Source organism: Eucyclogobius newberryi, unplaced genomic scaffold, assembly GCF_026437365.1.
Source record: "Eucyclogobius newberryi isolate DKJ021-1_F unplaced genomic scaffold, fEucNew1.0.hap1 SCAF_21, whole genome shotgun sequence".
In the NCBI taxonomy this organism is placed as follows: Eukaryota; Metazoa; Chordata; class Actinopteri; order Gobiiformes; family Gobiidae; genus Eucyclogobius; species Eucyclogobius newberryi.
This window is the reverse complement of record NW_027315846.1, coordinates 1,623,073-1,650,323: the sequence shown is the minus strand read 5'-3', so window position 1 is coordinate 1,650,323 and position 27,251 is coordinate 1,623,073. Positions and strand designations below refer to the sequence as shown.

Below are 27,251 nucleotides of genomic sequence, written 5' to 3'. Positions count from 1 at the left end.
CAATAATAAATACATGTAGTGTAGCACATGCAGTGTTTCTCAGACTGGTTTCTGATATGAAAATGTACAATTTAATGGTTTGTTGTACATTTTACACCCTGGGAATGTTTTGTATAAATGGTTGGAGCCAAAATACCAAAAAGATTTAATAATGATTTAATAAAGTAATTATAAATGGACCGATACAGGAGTTTAGCGTCAGCAATTCAGTATTTAAGTTTGTTTATTCACATAATGCATGGTTCATATACAGCAAACATGTTGACAAGATATTTAATCCTGTTAAAAATATTAATACTTGAACATAAATTGTACAAATAAATGCAACTGGCAGTATTTAAAACTGAAGCTTTAAACATGAATGTTGAGGAAACCATAGGATAATTTAATTTGGTTGTGTCTAGATTAACTTTAACATAAAAACACCATAAAGTGAACAGCGTTTTCTCCAGCTCTTGTAGAACTCCCCAGACCTGAAACAGATGAATCAAGGCAAGTTTATTTGTAGAGCACATTTCATACACAAGGCAATTCAAAGTGCTTCACACAACAGGAAAAATGCATTCAAATCACAAAGAAATTATAGAAACAGAAATACAATAAAATTAACTAAATTAAAAATTATCAATCCAACTGATTGTCTAAACTAATAAAATCACTAACAAAAGAGAAGAGTGCAAAGAAGAAATCCTTTCAGTCATAAACACAGCTAAACAAAACAGTTTTTAGCTTAGATTTGAACATTGTCAGAGTAGAACCTGTCTCACATCTTCAGGATGTTCCAGATTTTAGCTGCATAAAACTGAAACGCTTATTCCCCATGTTTTGTCCTGACTCTGGCACCAGCAGGAGGCCAGTCCATGTTTAGTCCTGACTCTGGCACCAGCAGGAGGCCAGTCCATGTTTAGTCCTGACTCTGGCACCAGCAGGAGGCCAGTCCATGTTTAGTCCTGACTCTGGCACCAGCAGGAGGCCGGTCCATGTTTAGTCCTGACTCTGGCACCAGCAGGAGGCCAGTCCATGTTTAGTCCTGACTCTGGCACCAGCAGGAGGCCGGTCCATGTTTAGTCCTGACTCTGGCACCAGCAGGAGGCCGGTCCATGTTTAGTCCTGACTCTGGCACCAGCAGGAGGCCGGTCCATGTTTAGTCCTGACTCTGGCACCAGCAGGAGGCCGGTCCATGTTTAGTCCTGACTCTGGCACCAGCAGGAGGCCGGTCCATGTTTAGTCCTGACTCTGGCACCAGCAGGAGGCCAGTCCATGTTTAGTCCTGACTCTGGCACCAGCAGGAGGCCGGTCCATGTTTAGTCCTGACTCTGGGCACCAGCAGGAGGCCGGTCCATTTTTAGTCCTGACTCTGGCACCAGCAGGAGGCCAGTCCATGTTTAGTCCTGACTCTGGCACCAGCAGGAGGCCAGTCCATGTTTAGTCCTGACTCTGGCACCAGCAGGAGGCCAGTCCATGTTTAGTCCTGACTCTGGCACCAGCAGGAGGCCAGTCCATGTTTAGTCCTGACTCTGGGCACCAGCAGGAGGCCGGTCCCTGAGGTCCTCAGAGTCTGAGATAGTTCATATGGCACTAACATGTCTGATATGTACTTTGGTGCTAGGCCATGGAGAGACTTGTACACAAGCAGAGCTGCTTTAAAGTCTATTCTCTGAGCCACAGGAGCCAGTGCAGAGACCTGAGAACAGGACTAATGTGATCATACTTCCTGGTTCTAGTCAGGACCCGAGCAGCAGCGTTCTGGATGTACTGCAGCTGTTTTACAGCTCGTTTGGAGAGACCAGTGAGCAGGCCGTTACAGTAGTCTAATCTACTGGAGACAAACGCGTGGATAAGTGTCTCTAAATCTGGTTTTGACACTATATTTTTGATTTTGGCAATGTTTTTTAGATGGTAAAAAGCTGCTGATGTTATTGATTTGACGTGGCTATTAAAGTTCAAGTCTGAGTCCATTATTACCCCCAGATTTCTAAATCAGAACCATAAATGTTTTAATCCTTAACAAATAAGAGGATAAACCAATAATGATATAAAAATAATTAGATTTCTTAAATAAAATCTTGTGAAAAGGGATTTACTTCCAACAGCAACATTTCCATTAATTTGGTCAAAGAATCAAGTTTAATAAACCATGTTAAAGCTCCACTGTGTAACATTTTTGATGGACTTTCTTGCCTCCCTCCACCAGGCCAAGTCACAAGTCTGGTCTGTGAAAAGGCAAGCCCAAGTTCATCCATTTGAAAGAAATGTAAGATTTTTTTTTATTTTTTTATAAAAACTTAAATTCGCCTCGATTTAGTCTCATTTATTTAGGTTTAATCAAATGGTACTTGTGCTATTGCGCTTAGGTTGTGTCCCCACATGAAGAAGTTTTCATTTTGACAGTTTGACAAATACATTAAAAAAGGGATAAACGTGTTTGTTTTAATATAAACTGAAATGATTGCGTCAAAAAGTATATTCAAATATCGCAATATAACGGTATTTAGCAGCAGTGATCTCAATCATTTCCAATATCACGCAGCCCTAGTTTTTAGTCTGTTAGGCCATAGTTATTTTATTACTTGGTTTACGGATTTTTAAATGAAATGTATTGACGCGGCGTGCAGGAGAGTGCAACAGTAGATTTAGCCTGTTTTGCATTGGTAGAACTGACGCCTTAGTCACGGCAAAACGCGCTGGAAAAAATGTGGTAAACGGGTTTAAAATGTATATTTGCGATATAAAGGCGCGCAGCAGACAGGGAAACGGGCGCGCGCTCTCGCCAGGACTGCGCACTGGACGGCGAGGCTCCATCACGACAATGCTTTCCAAAATAAACGAGTCCTGCAGGATTTTGACGAGAAATTGCTTCATGCGCTCTTATCTTTTGACTTAATACCGTGTTTTATATTTCATTTAATGCTATTTTGCGTTGGCGGTACTTTATACATTTTTAATTTTTTTTTTTTTATTTATATAGTAAAAATTAATTATCTAAGTGCGGCGGATCCGTAAACCAAGTGATAAAATGACCGCGGCCTTAGTTGAAATGTTACACAGTGAGACTTTTAAATGACAAGAACACAATATCTTAAATTTAGATATTTCTTTCAAAAGCTGCCTCATGTTGTTACAGGCCCTCCATCTGAAACTGACACAATCTACCACAAAACCAACAAATTTCCACGAAAATGGAAATTTAAAACTATACTTCTGAACATTCTCCACGGCGACCGTACGGTTTTATGCCATACTGTGGAATATTGGATTGAAAGTTACGTACTGGGGCTTTAACTCGTACCGTGGCCTTACTCCGTCTCCATCACAGTAACCGGCTTGCGTCTGTAAAACCAAGATAGAAACAATTAATAGAACATAAACGAAACACCAGCAGAAGTCAATCAAATGTCACTAAAATGCATTTACCCGACTCGTTGTCTTTTGGGTTTTCGTCCGCTGATCTTTTCCAATACTTCTCCATCAGCGCGTTCACGTTCGTTCCTTCCTCCAGCTCGACTCGCACCGAGTATCGAGGCATTTCCCACGCAGCGTTTTCCTCCACGGCTACGATCGCAACTTTTAGACGTTTGTCCAAAATGGCATTGTAAAAATTGTCGTATACTGCGTCGTCCCAGGTGCCTCGCGACTTTTCGAATCCATGCAGCGTGCACAGAAACGCCCCGGGACGTCGATCGAGCAAGTCTTGCGGCAACGTTCTCGTGTCGTCGATCGTTACGTCGTCCACTTCGTTTCCGTAATCGATAAAGGCGACGTGAAACTTTTCTTCCTTTTTCTCGCCGACCAGTGCTCTGTACCACAGGTTGTCTTCTGAAAAACGGGCCAAGCACGGATCGCCCTTGTTCAAAGTCGTGGGACGCGGCTGGGATAGTCCCGCCTCTTGCGCCATCGTTTTGAGTCCTTCGTCCCAACTGGCAAACTGGCACCAAAAAAAATGGGGGTCAACGATACAGGAAGCATAGGCAAGTTCAGTTGTGTTCTGCGACACATTTGGACTCTTATAGGCAAATGGCTGTTTGGAGGAATTGGAGTCAGTTTGCTCATTTTCATTTAGTTGGGTTGAAGGGTTCTCAGATTTGCTGCTCTCTGGGGTTGAAGGGTTCTCAGATTTGCTGCTCTCTGGGGTTGAAGAGTTCTCAGATTTGCTGCTCTTTGGGGTTGAAGAGTTCTCAGATTTGCTGCTCTTTGGGGTTGAAGAGTTCTCAGATTTGCTGCTCTTTGGGGTTGAAGGGTTCTCAGATTTGCTGCTCTTTGGGGTTGAAGAGTTCTCAGATTTGCTGCTCTTTGGGGTTGAAGAGTTCTCAGATTTGCTGCTCTTTGGGGTTGAAGAGTTCTCAGATTTGCTGCTCTTTGGGGTTGAAGGGTTTTTCAATTTTCTGCTCTCTGGGGTTGAAAGGTTCTCCAGTTTTCTACCGTCTTGGGTTGAAATATTCTCTTTCCAATACTTTTGCATTGCCTCATTGACTGACGTGGATCCGCGATGGACGTCAACATCAAATTGGAGAAGTCTGTTATTTCCGTAAAATCTTTTGCGAAATGGGGTCACTTTGAGTAGATGGCCATCCAAGAAGACTTCCAAATCATCGTAAACCTTTTCATCCCACTCCCCTTTAAAAGGGGTAAAGCCATCTAAACTGCAAAGAAACGCCTGGGGCGCCACATTCAGCAAACTTTGAGAAATCGGCCGGATATTTTGGATCATTACATCCTCTTCGTTGCCGTAGTCGATAAACACAACAGAAAACTTGTCTTCCATTTTGCTTAGAATTTGAGCTCGATACCACACACGGTCTTCGGTGAAAAGTGCAATACACGGGTCACCGGGAACAAGACTATTTGCAAAATTCATATCGTGTGGAGCCCTTCCTTCGTTAATAGCAAGTTCTTGGATTTCATTTAGCGGTACGCGGTCGGCAAACTGGCACCAAAAGTAGTCTGGTTCGCAAATACATGAAGCATATGCAACCACTGTTTTGTCCGTGTCAAGTTGAGGCCTCCTGAACTTGCAGCGATTGACGGGAACTTCTGAGGTCGTAGTCTGAATAGATTCTTCTGCAGAGGTTTCAGAAGCACTTGTGGCCCCTTTCACTTCGTTTTGCTTGTCGAGTTTCTCTGCATAGCTAGCGTCAATTTGAATGGTGTATTGCGGGACTTTAAGCTCCTCATTGTGCTCCACGGACACTGCAATCATTTCCAAAAGCTTGTCCGCCATGGCTTTGTAAAACCGATCGTAAAGCTCGTCATCCAATTCTCCTGCATTTTCGTCAAAACGTTCCAAGCGACACAAAAATGCTTGAGGCTGCATCATCGTCAACCTTTGCGGTAACTGTATGACATTGTTGACAGAAATCTCTTTTTCTTTGCCATAATCGACATAAACTACTTTTAGCGTGTCCATTCCTTTACTAATGATCTGTGCCCTGTACCATTTGTCGTCATCAGAATTGAACGCCAGACAAGGACTTTCTGGACATAGAGATTTGAGGAACGAAGCGTTGCGTAAAAAAGAATCTCTAGCCAAACCAGCATTTTTAGCATTTTCATTGATTTCATCCAACTTTTCTAAATCGCTAAGCTGACACCAAAAGTGTGCCGGACCGGAACTGAACGTCACAATAGCCTCTAGTTTCTTATCAAGTAGTGCATTTGGCTTACTGTAGAGAATATTTTGAAACGCAGAATATCTATACATCTGGCAGATTTCATTTTTAGGTACAATTTCGCCAACTGTGATTCCATAAGTATCCAATAGTTTATGCAAGTCAACACTATCAATCCGTACCGTATACTGGGGCAATTTTACTTTCACATTCTTCCCTATTCTTAGCACTTTTACATTTAGCGGCTTATCGACTAGAACGTTGTGGAATGCGTCATAAAACGCGTCATCCAGAACCTCTTCGAACGCTTCCAACTCTTCATCATTTACTTCCAAACGGCACAAAAATGCTTGGGGCGCGATCGCAAGCAACCCGGGCGATATCGGGCGGACGCCTTTGAAATCGACGTCCTCTTCGTTTCCATAGTCGATGAACGCGACGGAAAGTTTGTCTCTGGTGTTTTGGTGTTTGTCTACGACGTGCGCCCTGTACCACCGGTTGTCTGTTTTGTACAAAGCCAAGCATGGATTACCGATCGGTAGAAAATGTGGGAAAAATAAATCTTGCTCAGTCTTTCCCTCGATTTGAGCGAGTTCCGTTATTTTATCCAACTCCTCAGTGTCGCTGCATTGACACCAAAAGAAGGCAGGACCTGTAATTGAGGAGGCATACAACACTTGGGTCTCAAAAGATATAATTGGCTTTTTATACGTTTTTTTCTCTGGCAAGTTTGCCGTTTGACTCGGTGGTGGTGGCGATGGAGTCTTTCCTTCATTGTCGATCGCCGCGGTACTTGTACGGTCATCCATTTTCTGAGCCGTAGAGTGGTTAAGCACGTTTTGAGACGGTAAAGTAGGCTCATCTTGGATTTTCACTTCTTCGCTCTGCTTTGTTGGCGACGTATGCGGAACATTCCGTTTTGCCACGTCGCAATCTGAGTCACCCGTTTGCTCTTCCGTACCATTTGAAACTGGACTTGTCCCCTTGCAAAGCCGCTTGTCCGCTTGTGCGATATCCATTTTCTCTCTCACTTGTCCATTCAAACTCTTGGACAACTCGTCAAATAACTCGACCGCAAGCTTCCCATTGGGTCCTTTTCCCAACACAGACATTGTTAAACATTTGCCAACAACCTTTTCAGCAAACCATGCATTGATTTCTTGCGGGATCTCTACTGGGACGTTGAACAAGGCGAGGGGAACTGCCAAAATTGGAATCGTTCTCGCAGAGCTCGCTTCAGGTGGAAACGGTCGAATATCTGTCATATTTATGGCCAGCGTTTCGCCAAGATCAACAAAATGCACCTTTAAATCTGGAGATAATTCCACCACTTGTCCTCGTTGCCACTTAGAATCGCCGTATCTCGCAATGCAGAGGTCATTAATCGCGAAGGAGTGGTCAGAATACGCAAAGGGAACTAGTTTTTCAATATCGCTCTGAACTTGCTGAAACAGTCGTGAATTTCGATCAAGTTGGCAGTAGAAGTTGTGGACCGTCTCGGAAAAGCGTACACGTATCTTTTCTTTTGAATTCACTAGGATTTTATGATCCGATTGGTTGAAAACTACGGGTCTCGTTGCCAATTTCTCGGACAGAACTTGAGACACGCTCTGAGATTGCGTTTGCAGATCGACCACGTTCAGCAACGCGCCTTCTTTGTCAGACCCCACCGCTTTCACGACACATTTTAGACCTCTATTTTGAGCTAAACTTTCGTCGAAAAACTTGCGAAATTCCTTGTTAGCGTGGTTAACATCCGTGAGTGGGACATCGACCAAGGAGCATTGGAAAGCCTGCGCATCTAGTCTTAGGAATGTCGGGTCAATCGGACGCAGTTCTCGCAATGGGACCGTTTTAGTTTGACCAAAGTCTATAAATCTTACTTTGACATCAGGACACTGTTGGTTTGTCATGATTTTCACCCTATACCAAAAGTTGTTGTCGGGATGTCGAGCCACGCAAACCGATTCGACGAGCGGTTTTGGATGAACGGACACGTAGTGAGCTTGCAAATCACGCATTAGAACGTCGAGCTTTTTGTTGCATTGAGACGTTTGACACCAAAATTTGTTTATACTGTCGATGCAAGAGATTTTGACGCCGACGCTAGCTCCGACAGTTAGCAGATCGCAAAGTGGCATCTCCATTGGACTGAAAGACGAGTTGTAGCTTTGGATGAACGAAGATCGCTCAGAGTTTTGGAAATCGCTCGGGTTTGCGGTGCCGTTCGTAGCGCAGTTTGGAATCGGCTCGTGTGGAAAACATGTTTGTGCGTCGTTTTTCATCTCTTCCGCCTTCTTTTCCAAAAAATAATCATTTATACACTCCGCATTGGAGGTATAGAGGCTAACGCTGTACCGCTCTTCTGGCAAAATATGACAACCGAACATAGCGAGGATGTATTGGTTCAATATCATCGACTTTAGGTCATCAATTTCCTTCTGTTCCCATTGCCTATCGTTTTGTACTCCCTCCAACTTGCACTTATAAGTGGCAACAGGCATCCTCAAAAACTTCCGATCTAAGTTTCTGACATGTGAAGCTGGGACAAGTTCAGTTTTACCCTCGTCTACAAAAAATACTTCAGCCGTAGCATCCTTTGAAGTCATTTGTCGTTTTAAAATGGCACGGCGCCATTTTCCGTCCGTCCCCACAGCGGCACATGGCATTCCAATAGTTTGAGGTTGGGATTCGTCGACGATAGCGCCATCGCAGATCTCTCGATTCATTTGTTCCGTTAAGATCTGGACCGCTCTGGAATATATAGTAAGTTCACAAAATATATTGCCCGGGTCGATCACCTCTGTCACCTGTACGGACTCCAGCGCATTGGTCATGAGTTCAGGGTAGAAGTAGTGGTTGTCGTTTTCAAGCTGGTTGCTAGCGTTCAAGCTTTGCTCTTTTGTGATGACCTCCGTGGCGTTTTCCTCTGGCAAATTCAGACATTTCAGCACCAAATTTTTAAATTGCCCAGCCGGAATCTTTTTGGCGACTCCCTCCTTGCACAAATGCTTCGAAACGATCGGCAGGTCCAGCAGAATTGTCCTGTCCGGCATCAACGCGTGCAGGACCAGTCCGTGGAATTCTTTGCCGGGTAAGGATTTAAGAAAGTTAGTCGCCCTTTCCGGCCAGTCATTTTCGACGGCGAGCACGTTAGCTAGCACGCAGCATTCGATTTCAGGAGGGAGAATGAAGCACTCGTCTTTGCCCCACGCCAACTTGTCGCTCACCGTGCCACGCGGTCGGCCCTGGTCGATTAGAAACACGTCGTAGTTTTCCTCTCGCACGGACACAATTCTCGCCCGGTGCCACTTCCCGTCGACGTTAGCCAGGCACAAATCGCCCGTTTTGCCTTCGGTTCCGCAGAAACGTCTCTCGGGCGTCTGGATCTCCTCTCGCATCTGTTCGTAGACGCGTTTGACGTTGTGGTTCAGGTTGACCCACAGCTCCACCAGGCCACAGTTCTGGTTCAGGTTCACTCCGGCGACGACGACGGAGACTTGGGAGCCCGGAGTCGGGACGCCAGGGACCGAGCGCATTGCGGGGGCCGTCGCCGGGGCTGGCCTGAAAACACAACCGACAATGTGTTGAAAACGCTTGAAGAGATCATCCTGGCATTTTAGGATTTCATCAACGACAATAATAACTTTTGGACATGTTTGCGTTGGCTTTGGACTCATTTGTAATTGTTCTTTTGGAAATATGCAAACTTGGAACAAAGAGTATAAAATGATGATAAAAATAAACAAAGAGACAATGAGAACGATACATACAGTAGGGCTGCCACTAATGATCATTAGGCTCTTTCGATTAATCGATCGGTTGTTTTGATGGATGAATGTTGTGTTCAATTTAAGTCAGAAAAGTGGAAGTCAGAAGGCCGTTTAGTCATCTGCTAAAGTTACGTTTATACAGTGAACCCTCGTTTATCGCGGGGGTTACGTTCCAAAAAGAACCCGCAATAGGCGAAATCCGTGAAGTAGAAACCTTTATTTTTTTACAGTTATTATACAATGAAATACTCCATAAAACATTGAAAGCAAGGAACAAAACCTTTTTACAGGCCCAAGCATTTGTTTAACAAATAAGAGAACTGGATAAACGTTTGTTGTTGTTTTAAGTTTAACTTTTTCTGTGATAGTTTCATCTTCCTCTGCCTTTTGGGCCCGACCGCAAGTGACTTTTGTTAGTTTCTTAAGTTTCACTTCTCTAAGTTTCACTTCTCATGCCTGACAGCTAGGGGGCGATACTGTTCTGTTTACCTGTATTACGTGTCTGGGTGGGACCGAGGGAGACGTTGTTGTGTTGCTAACGTGAACGTGGTGTTCGCTAAATCAATGAACCAAACCTAAAGTGGAGTTATTATTTGGACAAACACCTTTGTCGGTGCAGAACGTTTTGCCGACATTGTGGGTGTCAATAACGGTGTAACGTTATTGACACACAGGTAGAGAAGACGCGGAGAGACTGTTTAGCCAATCAGAATGCAGAACACAATGCATGATGCAAATCCGTGAAGCAGCGAGACCGAAAGTGAAACCGCGTTATAGCGAGGGTTCACTGTATTGATTTCATGTCACTCTTGCGTCTTTATTTTCATACTTTTTCGAGCCGTCAGTAAAAATAACTCTTCACCGGCAACACAAGGAGGCAGTGTGATGTCATCAACACGCGCTGCTCCCATTGGTCAGCCTTTGTCACGCCCCGAGGATTGACATTATATTTGCGATGTATGTGTTAATGACACTTTCCAAACGCGTACAGGACTGACGGACTCAAACAGTATAAAAAACACATTGGGTTTTCTTTTCCAAAGTGCACAGCGTTCATTTACTGATTAGACATTAAAAAGAGACAAAATAATTAAATAACCCGTGTATTTGACAACGCTGTGATTTCAGACGTTTGGACTGATCTAAACTACAGGTAGAGCAGTTATTAAGATAAGATAAGATAAGATATTCCTTTATTGTCCCACATGGGGAAATTTCATTGGTGCAACGCAGGTAGATCCAGAGGTAGATCCAGAAGAACAGATCACTTATAGGAAGTCTGAAAAACAGTTTCAGTAGAAGATCTCCTATAAATAAATAAAAACTCCCATAGACAAATAAATACATAAATACCATTGCATGTGATCACGACAGTAATTGCACATGAATATGTGTCACGACAGCACATAGATTGCACATGAATTTCACAGTAATTGCACATGAATTCCAACAGCAATTGCACATACGACAGAATTGCACATCAGTATTAGGTTAGGTCAGTATTGCGCCGGGATAACGTGACGATCTCCGGGTAAGACGACTGTTCTCCGCAGTTTCATGAGTTCCTCCTTTGTGGAAACGCGGTACGGCGCCGGCCGGGGGGCGGGGCCGGAGCCGGGGGGCGGGGCCGGAGCCGGGGGGCGGGGCCGGAGCAGGGGGGCGGGGCCGGAGCCGGGGGGCGGGGCCGGAGCCGGGGACTCAGAGCCAAGACACATCGCAACGACACGACGAAAACACTCAATCCAGCCGAATAAAGTCAAAACAAGTTAATTTAAAGCGATTCCAGTGCGTGTCCCGATCGTTCGTGAAGTTCCTCTTTCATATAAACGTGTATATAAACGTGTACCGACGACACGGCGTACTTTAGCGCGGGCGGAGGGCGCGGGGGGGGGGGCTGGTGGGCTCGCCCGGAGCTAGCTCACGTCACAACAACACAACGAACGCAACGAAAAACGCTCAAATCCAGCCGAAAAAAGTCAAAAACAGTTGAATAAAAAAACTATTCCAGCGCGTGTCCCTATCGTACAGTAAAGTAGAAAAAATATACTAACTATATTTACAAAATATAGGAGATAAAGCACAATAAGTGTGAGAAAGAAGAGAGAGCGTTTACACCGGGCTGCCAGCTGTACCAGCGCCTTATGACGTATGATTATCCAGAATGAGATCATTTGTCGTAAATGATGGTACTTCAAAAAAGACGGCCTTTGCATTTTTGCTAATTGACGAATATAGTATAAGTATGAACATCGCAATAAATGATGCAGCAACAAACCAAATATATCGAGACACAAACGGTGTTTTTTGAGTCCTAAATTAACCTTATTAGTTTGTTTAATGTCAATTTTTTAATACAGAGTTTGCAAATAATGACTGTTTTCATGTGACTGAACCTATTCTGTTAAATATTGTATTTAAAAGATGCAAAAACATAGATATTGCAGTTTTTAAACAGCCATGAAGCAAAATACTGCAGCCCTGACTTTAGCATCTCTGGACTGTCACTATAGCAATATTTAGTGTTACAATTATAACATAAACACCATTTAACGATTATTCACGATTATTCAGACCGTGGCCAAACAAAAGTGAAATCTTTAATGTTCCTTCATTCTCTGACATGTTTGTGACACTTCACGAAATTTAATCTTCTGAAAGACAAAACACAATTAAAAGTATTTTTGCAACTAAAATGGTCACGATTATTATTTTTTGGTACTTATGATTATATTCTGCAAAGTATTCTCAAAGAAAGCGTGTAGTTTAAACTGGTCAGCCAATGACACATGTGGAGCTGACATTTGTGTTTCCTGCAGTTCATGAGGCGACAAGTTTAACGTCTAGAAGAAGAAAAGAGGAATAACGTGATCAAATGACGGGACTAAGAGCGACAGATTCAAGAAATATAATCACATAGATTATAATTGCAACTACACTTAAGTGTAGTTTTTAAATCAACCAGAACGTGCAGAGATTGTAAAGTGTCAAATTTCAACTCTGCAAGTCATTAAAACTATTTTCAAGATATATACACAATATATTATATCATATATAAATAATTATATATATAATATCATACATTTAAAAAATATAAATATATTTATACAAATAAATATATTTCTATACATTTACAGACACACACGCTTTTATATAAATTCCATGTGTCATCAATGACAAAGTGTGACATTCTGTAGATGAGAACACTTCATGAACCACATGGAGCAGAGTCTCACTCACTTCTGCTCATTTACTCAGGTTTAGCTCCACAAGACATGAGTTCTGCCCCTGGAGGCCCTGGAGGCCCCGGAGCCCGGTTATAGTGGAGCCCCTGGAGCCTGGAGCCCCTAGAGGCCCTGGAGCCCCTGGAGGCCTTGGAGTCCCTAGAGGCCCTGGAGCCCCACGTCACTTTGCCCTTTACACTTTGCCAGTGTCCGCGCTCTGCACGCGGGAGACACGTCACTCGCCCGTGACGTCACTCACCCGTGCGTCACACGCGCGTCCGCCGATGACAAACGCACTTTATCTCTGAGGTTCTGACGAGTTTTCTGCGGGAGCCACACGCGGAGCCACACGCGGAGCCACACACGGGAGCCACACGCGGAGCCACACGCGGAGCCACACGCGGGAGCCACACGCGGAGCCACACGCGGAGCCACACGCGGGAGCCACACGCGGAGCCACACGCGGAGCCACACGCGGGAGCCACACGCGGAGCCACACGCGGGAGCCACACGCGGGAGCCACACGCGGAGCCACACGCGGGAGCCACACGCGGAGCCACACGCGGAGCCACACACGGGAGCCACACGCGGAGCCACACGCGGGAGCCACACGCGGAGCCACACGCGGGAGCCACACGCGGGAGCCACACACGGGAGCCACACACGGGAGCCACACGCGGGAGCAGCGGTCAGGACGGGCGCGTGGGGACCTGGCGCCGCCCCCTTCCAGTCGGTTTTTACGCCCTCCGTCGCGCGTGGGCTGTTGGTCACGCCCACTTCTCTCTGCACTAAAACAACAGACCGCGAGCAGGAAGTGTCGGCCACAGAAGCTCCAACTGCCTCTTCCTCCTCGAATGACACACGTCTCTCGTGATCGACTTTACGGTGAGAATTGTGCGCGTAAAACCTTTAAATCTGTTTGTTTTAAGCCAATAGGAAGGCGCGTGGTGTTGTGGGTTTCAGGTAAAGGTGAGAAGGGGTTGACTTCACCCTGGTGGGGTTGACTTCACCCTCTATTATGCAATAACTCTGCACCTTTTGGAGGGAATTATTATTATTACATTTGAGCCTTTGGAGGTTTGTGAAAAAGAATTATAACCATTTAAACTTCACATAACATATAATTGTGTCATAATACGTTAAAACTACAATGTAAGTAGTCCATTATGGGCTCCTACGATCACATGTACTGTTACTGTATCGATGTTTATATAAGATTATGTCAAAATGTTTCCAAAAATAACCCAACAAAACCAACTGGATTTACGTTTTATTTGTTTGTTTTAAATCAAGCCTCGAATTCTACAAATCTTCATCGTTTCACTTCAAATTAATTGCAGAATATGTTCAAAATAAGAGAGTTTAGAAGGACTGGAGCTGTTTGAATGTGGAACAAACAGATTCCACAGACGATTCCACATATTTACACTTTAAAAGGGAGTTTAAATGTATAACTCTGATTAAATACAACTTAACATATATTACAGCGTTATAAAGGCACAATAAGCGTACGCTTCTGTCTGCACCTTTCTGATGTTTCTGCACGTCAAATGTCACTGTTTATGGATGAATGTTTGAGTAAAAATGTGCCTGAAATAAAGTTATAATACAGTATAACTCTATATAATGACCGCGTTACTGTACATCTAGTACTAAGACCACCATGTGACTTTAAAAAAATCCAATTTCCTTCTTTTCTGTCGAGCCGACAACAAAAAACAATAAGAATGCATTAAAAACTATGTGTATTTAAATTATACCCATCATTCATGATCATTACTTTCTTATAATGTGCTATAGTATTATACAGTTTTGTGTTTTTAAAGTGAAATTGGTGAAAAAGGCAGATTTTATTCACAAATTTCCTTGATTTTTTTCTTGATTTTGTGTGAGTTTTTAGTTTGTCAGAGCAGATTTGATTTGATATAAAGTGAAATTTTAAATGTATTGTTACTTCAAAATAATCTAACTCAAAAAGTGAAATCATAAAGCTTTGTATTCAAGTGTGAATTCAAAATCTGTTTTAGTCGTTTCGATATATTTGAGCAACGATTATTTACTTAAAAATGTCAAAATAATTTGTCAGTAAGCAAAGAAACGGCATTGAAAATTCAATAAAAACAGACAAATGGAAAAAATTATATTCGGACTGGGACTTTTATTTTAAATGTTATTTTTATCAAGTTAAATGTGCCACCATTTTGTTTCTTTGGACACTTGGTTTATTTTCACTCTGGTTGTGTTTTGTTCTTTGTTTTGTGTTTATTATTCTCAAAAACTATAATATAGAAATAGAATAAAATACAAAAAAAACCTCTACTCCACCGGCAAATTTATTTAGAATATTGTAAAAAAGCTGCCGTGTTAATGAAAGTGTTTGAGCTGGTGTAAAGGTGCTGAGCGTGTGTTGCAGGTTAGACAGTGGGTTGAGCTCCCTTCCTGTCCTGCTGCAGCCGCTCCAGGATGAGTACACGACAGAGCGATGCCGCCGCGGAGGCAACGGCGGCCAAAAGACAGAGGAGGTCCGAGGTCCGGGACAAGGCAGAAGATGCGGCGTCCGCTCCGGTTCCCTCCAGCGGCGAGCGCGTGGCCACGGTGAGTGTCCCGAGAGCAAGCTCCCAGGAGCCAAAGAGTTTGTGTCCATGGAGTGTCATCCATTGTGTCCACATTGTGTCCATGGAGTGTCATCCATTGTGTCCACATTGTGTCCATGAAGTGTCATCCATTGTGTCCATGGAGTATCAACCATTGTGTCCACATTGTGTCCATGGAGCATCATCCATTGTGTCCATGGAGCATCATCCATTGTGTCCATGGAGCATCATCCATTGTGTCCATGGAGCATCATCCATTGTGTCCATGGAGCATCATCCATTGTGTCCATGGAGTATCATCCATTGTGTCCATGGAGTATCAACCATTGTGTCCACATTGTGTCCATGGAGTATCAACCATTGTGTCCACATTGTGTCCATGGAGTATCATCCATTGTGTCCATGGAGTATCAACCATTGTGTCCATGGAGTATCAACCATTGTGTCCATGGAGTATCAACCATTGTGTCCATGGAGCATCATCCATTGTGTCCATGGAGTATCATCCATTGTGTCCATGGAGTATCATCCATTGTGTCCATAGAGTATCATCTATTGTGTCCATGGAGTATCATCCATTGTGTCCATGGAGTATCATCCATTGTGTCCATGGAGTATCATCCATTGTGTCCATGGAGTATCATCCATTGTGTCCATGGAGTATCAACCATTGTGTCCATGGAGCATCATCCATTGTGTCCATGGAGCATCATCCATTGTGTCCATGGAGTATCAACCATTGTGTCCACATTGTGTCCATGGAGTATCAACCATTGTGTCCACATTGTGTCCATGGAGTATCATCCATTGTGTCCATGGAGTGTCATCCATTGTGTCCATGGAGTATCATCCATTGTGTCCATGGAGTATCATCCATTGTGTCCATTGCCGGAGTTTTGAGGCCCAGATACATAGTTCTGACATTTCAGTTGGATGATGATGTCAAAAACAGTTTGTGGCACTTTATTGATCGCTGTGAGGTGATTCGTTGCCCGTGTGTGGTCTATGTTGTTACTCTCTTATCCTTATTATCTGACCCTGGACCTCTTTAACCCGTTTGTGTGTTTCCAGGGAGACATCGGCCTCATTGAAAGCATCACGGTGAAGAACTTCATGTGCCATCACCTCCTCGGACCGTTCCACTTCGGACCAAACGTCAACTTCATCATTGGCAACAACGGCAGTAAGAAAACACGCCATCGAAATGAAACTCCGCGGAGAGGGGCCTTTTACGGGCCTAAATTGAGCCCATTTATGTCCTGATGTTGACTTGGACCTTGAGTCGTCCTGATTTTGAACCCAACCTAAAAGTATCTGATTATTTAATTTCTGGAGTTATCAGAATTAGAAGATTTAAGTCAATATGATCATTTCAATTATATTTCAGATTTGAATAAACATTTTGAGATAGAGGTAGATAGAGGTTAGAGGTGGTTCCACAGCTGTTACCATAGCAACCAGACTGTAAACAACAGCCAAACTCCACATAAATGACACAACAGTTCTGACCTGACACACAATAAGACCATAAAACACCTTTATTTAGTCCAACCATGGTTTAAACTGTCTCTGTGTCGCACACTGATGACATCACAGAGGGATTCAGCTCCACTTCCTGTCATTTTACACGTTTAAATTCTTCACAAACTGCAACTTAAGGGATGTAAAACTGTGATACACATTTACCACAGGTTCTACTCCATTAAACTAAGTCAGAACTTGAAAAACAGCAGAAGCTTCATGTGGACTTTAAACTTCATGTGAGGAAGAATAAAAATGCCAAATCAAACACCATCTAATGTGACAAACACAGAAATGAAAAAGAAAATGTTAAAGTTTGAAAGAGTTATTTTAAAATGCATTGTACAGTTGCTCTAAAAATCCACTACATTCACTTGGATGATCAGATTTCTCCAAAAGTCAGATCTGATTATTCTAGTGTGTCTTGTTAATTTTTTGTTGTTGTGTTTTTAATTTTTTCCTTTATTGTCATTTAAAAAAAAAAACAACAACAACGTAATATTGCATTGAGGCAATTTACCAAAATCTAGATAATATTGTGTATTTTTTGTGTGGATATAAAGATAAAAAAAAAATATATATATATATATATATATATTTGCTTTTTAGCGAGACAAACAATGACAACAGCAACACACAAATTATACAGAAAATACCACCAAAAAAAATCTAAATAATGAAAATAAAAAAAATAAAATAAAAAAAATAATAACGAAATATATTAAAAAATATATAAATATTAAAACATATATATATAAAGAATTTGAATATTGAGTCTCGTTTATAGTTGTAAAACGCTGCAAAAAGAGATGATTAAGAATAAAAAATAAAAAAGTTGGGTAATTCTTCTACTTCTTCTTCTTTTGAGTTTTATGGCGTTTGGTATAAATAAAGTGTTACATTATCAACACCTACTATAGTTGTAAGTATGTGTTTTACGCTATACTGTAAAAAAATAAAAAAGAATAAAGGAGAGAAAGAGAGAGAGAAAGAGTTAACTGTCAAATAAGGGTGTATTTCGGCACTTCTCACATTCTTTCTGATAATTAAACTCCAGCTAACACGTTTAAAGCCCCGTTCTGACACATTTCTCTCGTTAACGCCGTGTCTCAGGTGGGAAAAGCGCCATCCTGACCGCTCTGATCGTCGGACTCGGAGGAAAGGCCATGTTCACCAACAGAGGACTCTCCCTGAAGGACTTCATCAAACAGGGAGAGCAGTGAGCGCCCCATCACCCGACTTCGCCATCGCCACGCGACTGTAGGGGGCGCTCGAGGGTCTAAACCACGTCTGCTCTGTCCCCAGCGCCGCCGACGTCGCCCTGACGCTGAGGAACAGGGGCCCGGACGGCTTCAAATCGGATCTCTACGGCGACAGCATCACCGTGGAGAACCGGATCTCGGCGGACGGATCCCGAACGTACAGACTCAAGAGCGAAACAGGTTCAACCGCTTTATTCTATTTCTGTCCACCGTCTGATGAAAGGGAACACTCACGCTTCTCGACATGTTAAAGAAAGCGGCATGAAACATTTACCGTATTTTTCTGGACTATAAGTCGCACCTTTTTTCATAGTTTTGTCCGGGATGCGACTTATACTCCAGAGGGACTTATATGTGATATTATTTTCACACTGACGACCACAAGAGGGCGCTCTAGGCTCTAAGCGACGCAGAAGAAGAATCTGCACTTCCTCTTCCTCTGGAGTTTGTGGAGTTGTTTAGAAGTGACACAGAGGAAGAAGAATTCAATGAATTTAGTGATTTGGGGTAAAACTGATGCTTTGCTAAACTTGTTAGCATGTTCTTTATGCTATAGTTATCTGAATAACTGTTCATATGTTACGCTAACATACCAGACACTTACCACAGTTCTGTCTGTGCCTCATGTAGCTGAAGGAGTTAGCGTTAGCATACGTCATGTAGCTGAAGGTGTTAGCGTTAGCATACGTCATGTAGCTGAAGGTGTTAGCGTTAGTATACATCATGTAGCTGAAGGTGTTAGCGTTAGCATACGTCATGTAGCTGAAGGTGTTAACGTTAGCATACGTCATGTAGCTGAAGGTGTTAGCGTTAGCATACGTCATGTAGCTGAAAGTGTTAGCGTTAGCATACGTCATGTAGCTGAAGGTGTTAGCGTTAGCATACGTACACATATTCACCATGTTCTCTCATCTGTTATTATTTTAAACTGCATTTCAAGATGAAATGTCTGTTCTTGGTCTTGGATTTTATCAAATAAATGTCCCCCAAAAATGCGACTTATATATGTTTTTTTCTCCTCTATTATGCATTTTTTGGCTGGTGCGACTTATACTCTGGGAAATACGGTAATAGGACTTTTTTTACTCTATTACAAGTTCATAAATCTCCCGACAAATGCTCAAACTAGCGTGGATCAGATTATACTCTGAGTTATCGAGGTGTAATTTAAAGTCTGATGTTCTTCTGAGTTTGTTCACATTTATAATCTGTAAATGCTGTAAATCCGACATCAGAAACATTTGTTCAAGAACAGAGAGTTAAAGTGTGTCAAGATGATGAGGTGAATCCACGATTACATAGTTCAGGTCACAATGTAATCGTAACAACTAAATATAATAATGGGGATGATTTTGAAAGTCGAATACAGTATTTTTTGTTCAATATTCAGCCCAAAAAACAGACCTAAATGTAAAGAACTTTACTCATCCGTCTGTTTTTGTCACATTTAACTTTATTTTGCCTTTCAGAAAGTTCAGTTTGGTAAAGATTTCACTGTTGTTTGGTCTCAGTCTCAGTAAAAATCATGTAAAATTGTTAAAATCGTGATGTTGATAATGATCCAGACCCTAAAGTTTGACATTGTGACTTCCCTAGTTGCCGACATATTTCATTTTGATCATTGTAATCTTTCTCTGGACAAAAACCTCTTAAACACAAACAAAAACACCAAAGTGAATACCACTTTGGTGTTTTATCAATCGACGACGAAAATACTCTTTTACACTCAACTTTGTACTCAAATACACTTTTTAATTTTTTTTTTTTAATTTTTCAGGTCAGCTCATCACAAACAAGAAGGAGGAACTGACAGCCATTTTAGACCATTTTAACATACAGGTATTTTGAGCAGAATATTTATTTATGTATCTATGTATTTATCTATGTATTTATTTATTTATTATATTTGTCACTTTGCAATTTGTTTGAATTGCTTTTACAGCTCTTTTTTATTTTATTTATTTTATTTATTTTATTTATTTTATTTATTTTATTTATTTTATTTATTTTATTTATTTTATTTATTTTATTTATTTTCGACGTGTGTAAATATTTGAATTGGTTTTCAGCTGGACAACCCGGTCTCCATCCTGAACCAGGAGATGAGCAAACAGTTCCTTCACTCCAAAAACGAAACGGACAAGTACAAGGTGCGTTCAAATGACAGAAATAAGAACAGGAACTTTATAATGTACGTGAAGTTTTTATAATTATGTCTTAGTTTGGTGGGAGGGCACCTGTGGTAAATATTTAACATCGTTTTACTTCCTTTAAAGGGCGCATGACAGGTTTTTAAGAGTCTCTAATTGTGACTTTATTTGGTGTATTTATACCTGTTGTACATATAAATGAGAGTTTTACACCGATCGAGCAGGTATTTGTGGAGAAAACGTTGTAAGAATCTGTAGAAAATGAGAGGAAGTGACATCACACCAAGGACAGGAAGTGACATCACACCAGGGACACTCATTCCAGTCAAAGTTTATGCAGAATTTACACAAAGAAACAACTTTTTGACTCTTTGAACATGAATTCAACAAAATAAAGTCCATCCATCCATCTTCTGCCGCTTTATCCGGGGCCGGGTCGCGGGGTCAGCAGTCTGAGCAGGTACTCCCAGACCTCCTTCTCCCCAGACACTTCCTCTAACTCCTCCGGGGGGATCCCGAGGCGTTCCCAGGCCAGCCGAGAGACATAGTCTCTCTAGCGTGTCCTGGGTCTTCCCCGGGGCCTCTTCCCGGTGGGACATGCCTGAAACACCTCCCGAGGGAGGCGCCCAGGAGGCATCCGGAACAGATGCCCGAGCCACCTCAGCTGGCTCCTCTCAACGTGGAGGAGCAGCGGCTCTACTCCGAGCTCCCCCCGTGTGGCCGAGCTCCTCACCTTATCTCTAAGGGAGCGCCCAGCCACACGGCGGAGGAAACTCATTTCGACCGCTTGTATCCGCGATCTTGTTCTTTCGGTCACTACCCAAAGCTCATGACCATAGGTGAGGGTAGGAACGTAGACGACCGGTAAATAGAGAGCTTTGCCTTTGGGCTCAGCTCCTTCTTTACCACAACGGTCCGATGCAGCGACTGCATCACTGCAGCCGCTGCACCGATCCGCCTGTCGAGCTCACGCTCCATCCTTCCCTCACTCGTGAACAAGACCCCGAGATACTTGAACTCCTCCACTTGGGGCAAGGACACCCCACCCACCTGGAGAGGGCAAGCCACCTTTTTCCGGTCGAGAACCATGGCCTCGGATTTGGAGGTGCTGATTCTCATCCCAGCCGCTTCACACTCGGCTGCAAACCGTCCCAGTGCATGTTGCAGGTCCGGGTTTGATGGAGCCATCAGGACAACATCGTCTGCAAACAGCAGAGATGAGATCCTGTGGTCCCCAAACCGGACACCCTCCGACCCCTGACTGCGCCTAGAAATTCTGTCCATAAAAATTATGAACAGAACCGGTGACAAAGGGCACAGACAAAATAAAGTTGCTCTCATATATTTGTATTAGTCAAATAAAATAAATTGTGACATTAGATGAGTTTTGCCCCAGTGTTTGCTGGGTAATTTCCTACTGTGATGTCATCAATTATAAACAGGAAGTGAAATTATAAACCTGGATACAATTTGTATAATATTTAAGTAAATGAGTCGTCAAACCTGTCAGAGGAACTTTAATTTGCAGTTTGTGAAGACAAAACAAGAGTTTAAAGTGACAGGAAGTGGAGCTGAATCCCTCTGTGATGTCATCAGTGTGCGACACAGAGACAGTTTATACCACGATTGGACTAAATAAAGGTGTTTTATGGTCTTATTGTGTGTCAGGTCAGAACTGTTGTGTCATTTATGTGGAGTTTGGCTCTTGTTTACAGTCTGGTTGCTATGGAAACAGCTGTGGAACCACCTCTACACGTGTCATATTTGTGCTAGTGTACAACCAGGAAGTACAACTATAAACTTTACACAAATGGGGGACAAAACTGGGACAAACGAGCAAAATGTTGAGTCAGATCTGAAATATAACTGTGTTCAGTGTTCGTTTGAGTGAAATGGAGTGTTTTATTGTTGTTTTTCCTCAGTTTTTCATGAAGGCGACGCTCCTGGAGCAGATGAAGAGCGACTACATTCACGTGAAACAAACCAAGAGCATGACACGGCAGCAGGTGGAGCGGCAGGAGGAGGTAACAAGCTTCTCAACTGATTAGAAACAAACAACTCCATTTAATGATTGATTATGTGCGATTACCGAGACCACATGATTGTGAAAATCTTCATAAAATCGAACTTTCTAAATGGCAAAATAAAATAAATGTGACAAAAACAGCCCAATTAAAAGTACTTTACTGTTAGATGTATATTTTGGACTGTATTTTCATATTTTTTACGCTTTAACACTTTATAATAACTGCACTTATTCCTGCCTTAGTAAAGCATGATCAAAGACTTAATTCATAGTGAACAAAGAGTTTATTAATAATGATTCAGGCTTAATAATCATACAGAAGAGTAAAACTGCCAATGGTGCTTAAATACAATGGTCTAATATATATTTTATACATTTTATTCTTCAGTTTCACATTTTAACATGATAATATCACTTCACAAATATGCTAACAGGCTAACAGGCTAACATAAATGAAGTAGTCACTAAGGCTGAATCATGCTTAATAAACTGTATGCTCATTATTCACGCTGCAGGTGATTAAATTATGATTAATGATGATTCAATTTAAAGATCTCAATGTAAGAGAAAAATGTATTACATGTTTTTTTTTATCATGTTATGTTTTCATACAGGACTAAGGCATTTTATGTGTAAAAATTGCGACAAAACTGCACATATTTAGGACATTTAAATCTGAAAAATGGACAGAGCCAAATTTAAATGTAAAGGTTCATTTTGTTGACACTTTAGATACAAAGAAGTGTCATGGAATTAGACATACACCGATGCTATTCCGTAACACATCGAGAACACAATTCAACCTAGAATATGAAACGACACAGAAACATCAGACATTTGTGTGGCATGCATGGGAGAAAACGCGGGGACTGTGTCAGCCAGGCCGTTGTAAGGAGCCTGGCTGACCCTCCTGCGTCTCACCCCCGCGTCTCACCTCCTTTTTTCCCATGCTGGTTGGTTTTATTAGATATTCTGGAATAGGCGGGTCACATTTCTCATTGGTCAGCCTCACATCAAGGCACTTGGTATTTTTCCGTAGAGATCAAGCCTTGGGTAAACATTACCCAGACTCCTCTGGGTTATCACCCCCCCTAGGGTAAACATCCTTTAGCCCATCTTTACGACCCCTTCACAAACAAATGCTGTCACACACCCGTTCTTCTCTTAGACTAATGATGCAGATAAAATATCACTATTATGCAGATAAAATACATCACAGAAATATAATCATATATTCACATTTTATCACATTTCCCTCCTGTTTATCAAAGCATTAGTCTACTGTCTCATATGCCAAACATATCATTCTTTTCAGTTTTCAACATGTCTTTCATATTGGTGTTAAAATGACACTTTTACACACAAAAAGTTTATGCACATTTCTCAACATTGAACACACTTCTTTTCTCTCGGCCCACAACATTTCTACAGCATTACTGTCCTAAATTTTGAGTCAGATTGGTCAATCTCTGTAATTTGACGAACAGACAATTTATCTTGTCTATAATTTGGTGCGGTGTGATGGGAAATATAGAAGTACAAGCGGAAGGCCCTCAAACCCGCTGCTCTCTGGTCAGTCAGTTTGACTCGTCAGGGACCTCTCTGGACACCCCAATAGAATCAAATACGTAGTATCAGGTGCTACTGGGACCAGATTGTCCACTAACCTCTCGACCTTGACCCTGCGGTATGGTTCTGGGTGATGCTGGTCTTTGTTATGACCATGGCTGGCCACAAAAGGGATACATAGGCACAACGTCCCACAAGTGTCCCCACATCACCATACGTCCTCTCTTGGTTCCTTAAGAGACCTCCTCCCGCTGCTCGCTTCGGTCACACCTATGACACATATGAACTGGTACATTTCCCATCTCAATTCATAATCTCATTAACATTACATGTAGTTATGTTGTAGCAGATAAAAAACTCTCTTAGTTAGTGCAAACAACTGTGGCTGTATAATATGCCATTGTGTTTCTTTAGCTTCTGTCATGTCAATTATACATTGTACATTATTACACATCATGCATTTCACAACCTTTCATGTTGATCACTTATTTTCTTCCCTCTATATTCCATTAACCGGTATACACAGTTGTGTATGTTGATCGATTGTCCTGATTGTCCCGATTGTCCCGATTGTCCGGTGCATAATACAGGTGTTCAGCACCCATATTACCGTCATCACTGTGATGATGATAACTGTTGATTCTTTTTCCACAGAGTATGGTACTCTGCGCACCGTAGCCTCTGGCTCTCGTTCATCGTAGCAGAGTATCGTACTCTACCGTAGACTCTGGACAAAACTCATACAAACGAAGTCCTGCGTCTGCGATGTTATGGATCTGCCGCTGTGTTGTCCAGACATTTCTCTCACTTTCCCATGAGAGCACCCATGTACTCGTCCCTCCAATGGTCGGTGTGAGGACGACACGGTGTGGCTCCGTCCACTGGCTGTCCACTTGGCTCCGTCTCTGTAAACACCACATCTCCAACACGTTCTGCTGTGGTGATAAACAAAGTCTTTTCGACAGTTCAGTGTATTTCAAACAGTTTTCTTGTTTACAATTTTTTTTTAGTAATTATTGATTCGGAATATTTGTTTACACGTATATCCCTCCATTTGATAAATGGCTTTGCCCATTTCTCAAACTTCTACACAATTCTACATTTAAACAAAATTCAATAATCCAGATAGTTTACAACGTTCACTAATCCAGTATGTAATCAAGGAAGAGATGGAATTGCGTCTGTCACTCCACTCCGCAATGTCACCTCTTGACCTTTCACAGTTCAGCGGTCACATCCCTGGCTGAGCCCCCCCTTACACGGCGCTGGGCTCCCACCCTGTGTGTCTGTAATCCGACACTGCCTCTGCGATCTGTAACTTGTAAATCTGTTTTACCACCATTTGTTTCAAACTCCAAATGTTTAAAAATCTAAATGTTTCAAACTCTAAAAGTTTCAAACTCTAAATGTCTCAAACTCTAAATGTCTCAAACTCTAAATGTCTCAAACTCTAAATGTTTGGTCTCCACGTGTGCGCGCGTATGTATGTGTGTGTGTGTGTGTGTGTATGTATGTGTGTGTGTGTGTGTGTGATTCAAATACATCAAACAATAATAATTATCTCAATAATTCCCCCGTTGAGCTGGCCATAAGGGTCAGTTCACAACTTAGAATTCTTCACATAATTAATAATTTCACATCTCCTCTGTTTGTGTGGCCTGCATAAAGTCACACATCTAATGTAATATGTGCTAATCTTCTATATGTGCTTCAGGTGAGATTCAAACTCAATCTCTCACACCTGCTCATGTGGTGCTTTACAAACATTGTGTATTAGTTTTTTCTAGCAAGTCTATATGTGTATTAACAAATCAAAACGATTCTAAACCTTCCCCTTGTCCATAAGGCACATCATTTTATCAACCTGTTTTTTCCCCTTGTAATTGCCTACTTTCTTTGTCTTTCCTTTGTCTCTCATCTTTCTCTCTGTCTTCCCCTCTGTTTCCCTCTGTCTTCCTCTTGTAACGGAGGAAGACCCATTTCCAAATTTCTAAACCTGCTTTTTCTTTCTCTCTTTCACTTACTCTTTACCCTCACTTGTAACCTGCTTTTACTTTCTCTTTGCTGCTGATATAACAACAGATGCTGCATCCCCTGGGATTCCAGTTAGTTATCTTTAAAATATCCCTGTCATTCTGCTTCTAAACTCATGTATTGATTACCCATCCCCCTGTTTAGTTTTCACTATCTTCAGGTAATCTGCGGGTCTCATAAAATTTATTCTTCTGCATTACACTCCTCCCCCCGGGTCCGTCCTGACTCCGTCCTGAGTCCTGTAATGTTAAGTTCCTGTTATCACTGGTTTTCATAACTTCTATAGCGTCTAAATTTAGATGATATTGTCTTATTTAAATCTATTCAATTCTTGATTGAATCTCCACAATCCTTCAGGTAATTCCTTTAGAATGTCAAATTCTTTCGCTGTTAATTTTAACTTTTCCTATTACCCATCACGTCAACCCCCCCTGAGGTGTTGCTGTTGATACGCAAAGATAACAACATCTGCTCCATCCTGAGTCCTCCAGATTCTTTGCCAGTCAATAGCCCCTGTTATCTCTGACTATCTTTATGACTTGGTGTCCTGTTGTCTTTAGTTAATGACCCATTCATGTCTTTCCAAGGAGGACATCGGACGTCACTATTTAACTTATTCCCTCACTTACGTCTACATGCAATACGAGGTTTCCTCATGATAATACAAATAAATCAGTTACTGATATAACTTTTACTATCACTTTACTTACTACTCATTCTACTCCTATGTCCAAAAACATCAGTAGTCACTCATTTAACCATATTATCACTTCCAGGCCTGTGCCTGTATTTGATCCTAAATTTAAAAACACTTCTGTCTTTTCGTCCTGTACTTTCATCTAGTCATGCATTATGGTTACATAATAAGTCCAAAAGATAATTTTGTCAAGTCCAAAAATAAAACAAAACAAAACGTGGCTTTGTTCTGTGCACACAAAAAACACGACTTTTGTCTTCTATGTCGGGGACAGGAAGTGTCCTGTCTGTGATCACATTCCCCAAAAAATTGGCCATCTATGAAAATCTGAATTAATCTTCATCTCTTATCAAGTTTAATACAATCTTTATAATTGATTGTTGTCAATCAAACAAAACCCTAAATTTGTTGAAATACTAAAATTTAAAACCAGCTGAGTTTAGTTTTACTTATTTCATCAGTTCAGAGCGTCCTCTGAACTGCTTTCCCTTCCCTTTCTCCTGCCTTGTTGACCCCCCTTATCTCCCCCTCTCTGCCACGTCATCTGAGCACACCGGAAGTCTCCCACCAAAAACCTCTTATGACTTTTCCTTTGTCTTTTTACAGTTTGGGGTGATAATTTTGGCATTATGTGGTCTCGGTCGTCTGAGAGAAATGCTACTTGCTTTACAGTCACGGTCAATGTCAAGCTTCTAGAGAAAATTCCTTATTAGATTCCTCCGGACATAAACGTGGTGTTTAAGATTCACCCGTGACTGCAAATTTTAGATCTCTCAGAATAACGCCTTGTGACCCTTG

The 27,251-nt window shown here is 42.0% G+C and overlaps 2 protein-coding genes across 2 annotated transcripts in view; one reads left to right on the top strand and one right to left on the bottom strand.

Annotated features, from left to right (window-relative positions):
• Positions 1-285: 285 nt before the first annotated feature.
• tdrd6b (tudor domain containing 6b) lies at positions 286-9,159 on the bottom strand. The gene is made up of 3 exons (XM_072458054.1): positions 3,415-9,159; positions 3,272-3,330; positions 286-473 (listed from the first exon to the last, which is right to left on the bottom strand). The coding sequence occupies exons 1-2, from the start codon at positions 9,143-9,145 to the stop codon at positions 3,311-3,313; spliced, it is 5,751 nt and encodes a 1,916-aa protein (XP_072314155.1). The 5' UTR covers positions 9,146-9,159; the 3' UTR covers positions 286-473; positions 3,272-3,310.
• A 4,041-nt stretch (positions 9,160-13,200) lies between these two features.
• smc6 (structural maintenance of chromosomes 6) overlaps positions 13,201-27,251 on the top strand; it is a 42,823-nt gene continuing 28,772 nt past the window's right edge. Inside the window, exons 1-8 of the mRNA XM_072457053.1 lie at positions 13,201-13,485; positions 15,014-15,195; positions 16,266-16,377; positions 17,829-17,934; positions 18,021-18,157; positions 19,755-19,816; positions 20,047-20,127; positions 22,050-22,151. Of these exons, the coding sequence (XP_072313154.1) occupies positions 15,064-15,195; positions 16,266-16,377; positions 17,829-17,934; positions 18,021-18,157; positions 19,755-19,816; positions 20,047-20,127; positions 22,050-22,151 (732 nt within the window). The 5' untranslated portion in view covers positions 13,201-13,485; positions 15,014-15,063. The remainder of the gene's footprint in view (positions 13,486-15,013; positions 15,196-16,265; positions 16,378-17,828; positions 17,935-18,020; positions 18,158-19,754; positions 19,817-20,046; positions 20,128-22,049; positions 22,152-27,251) is intronic.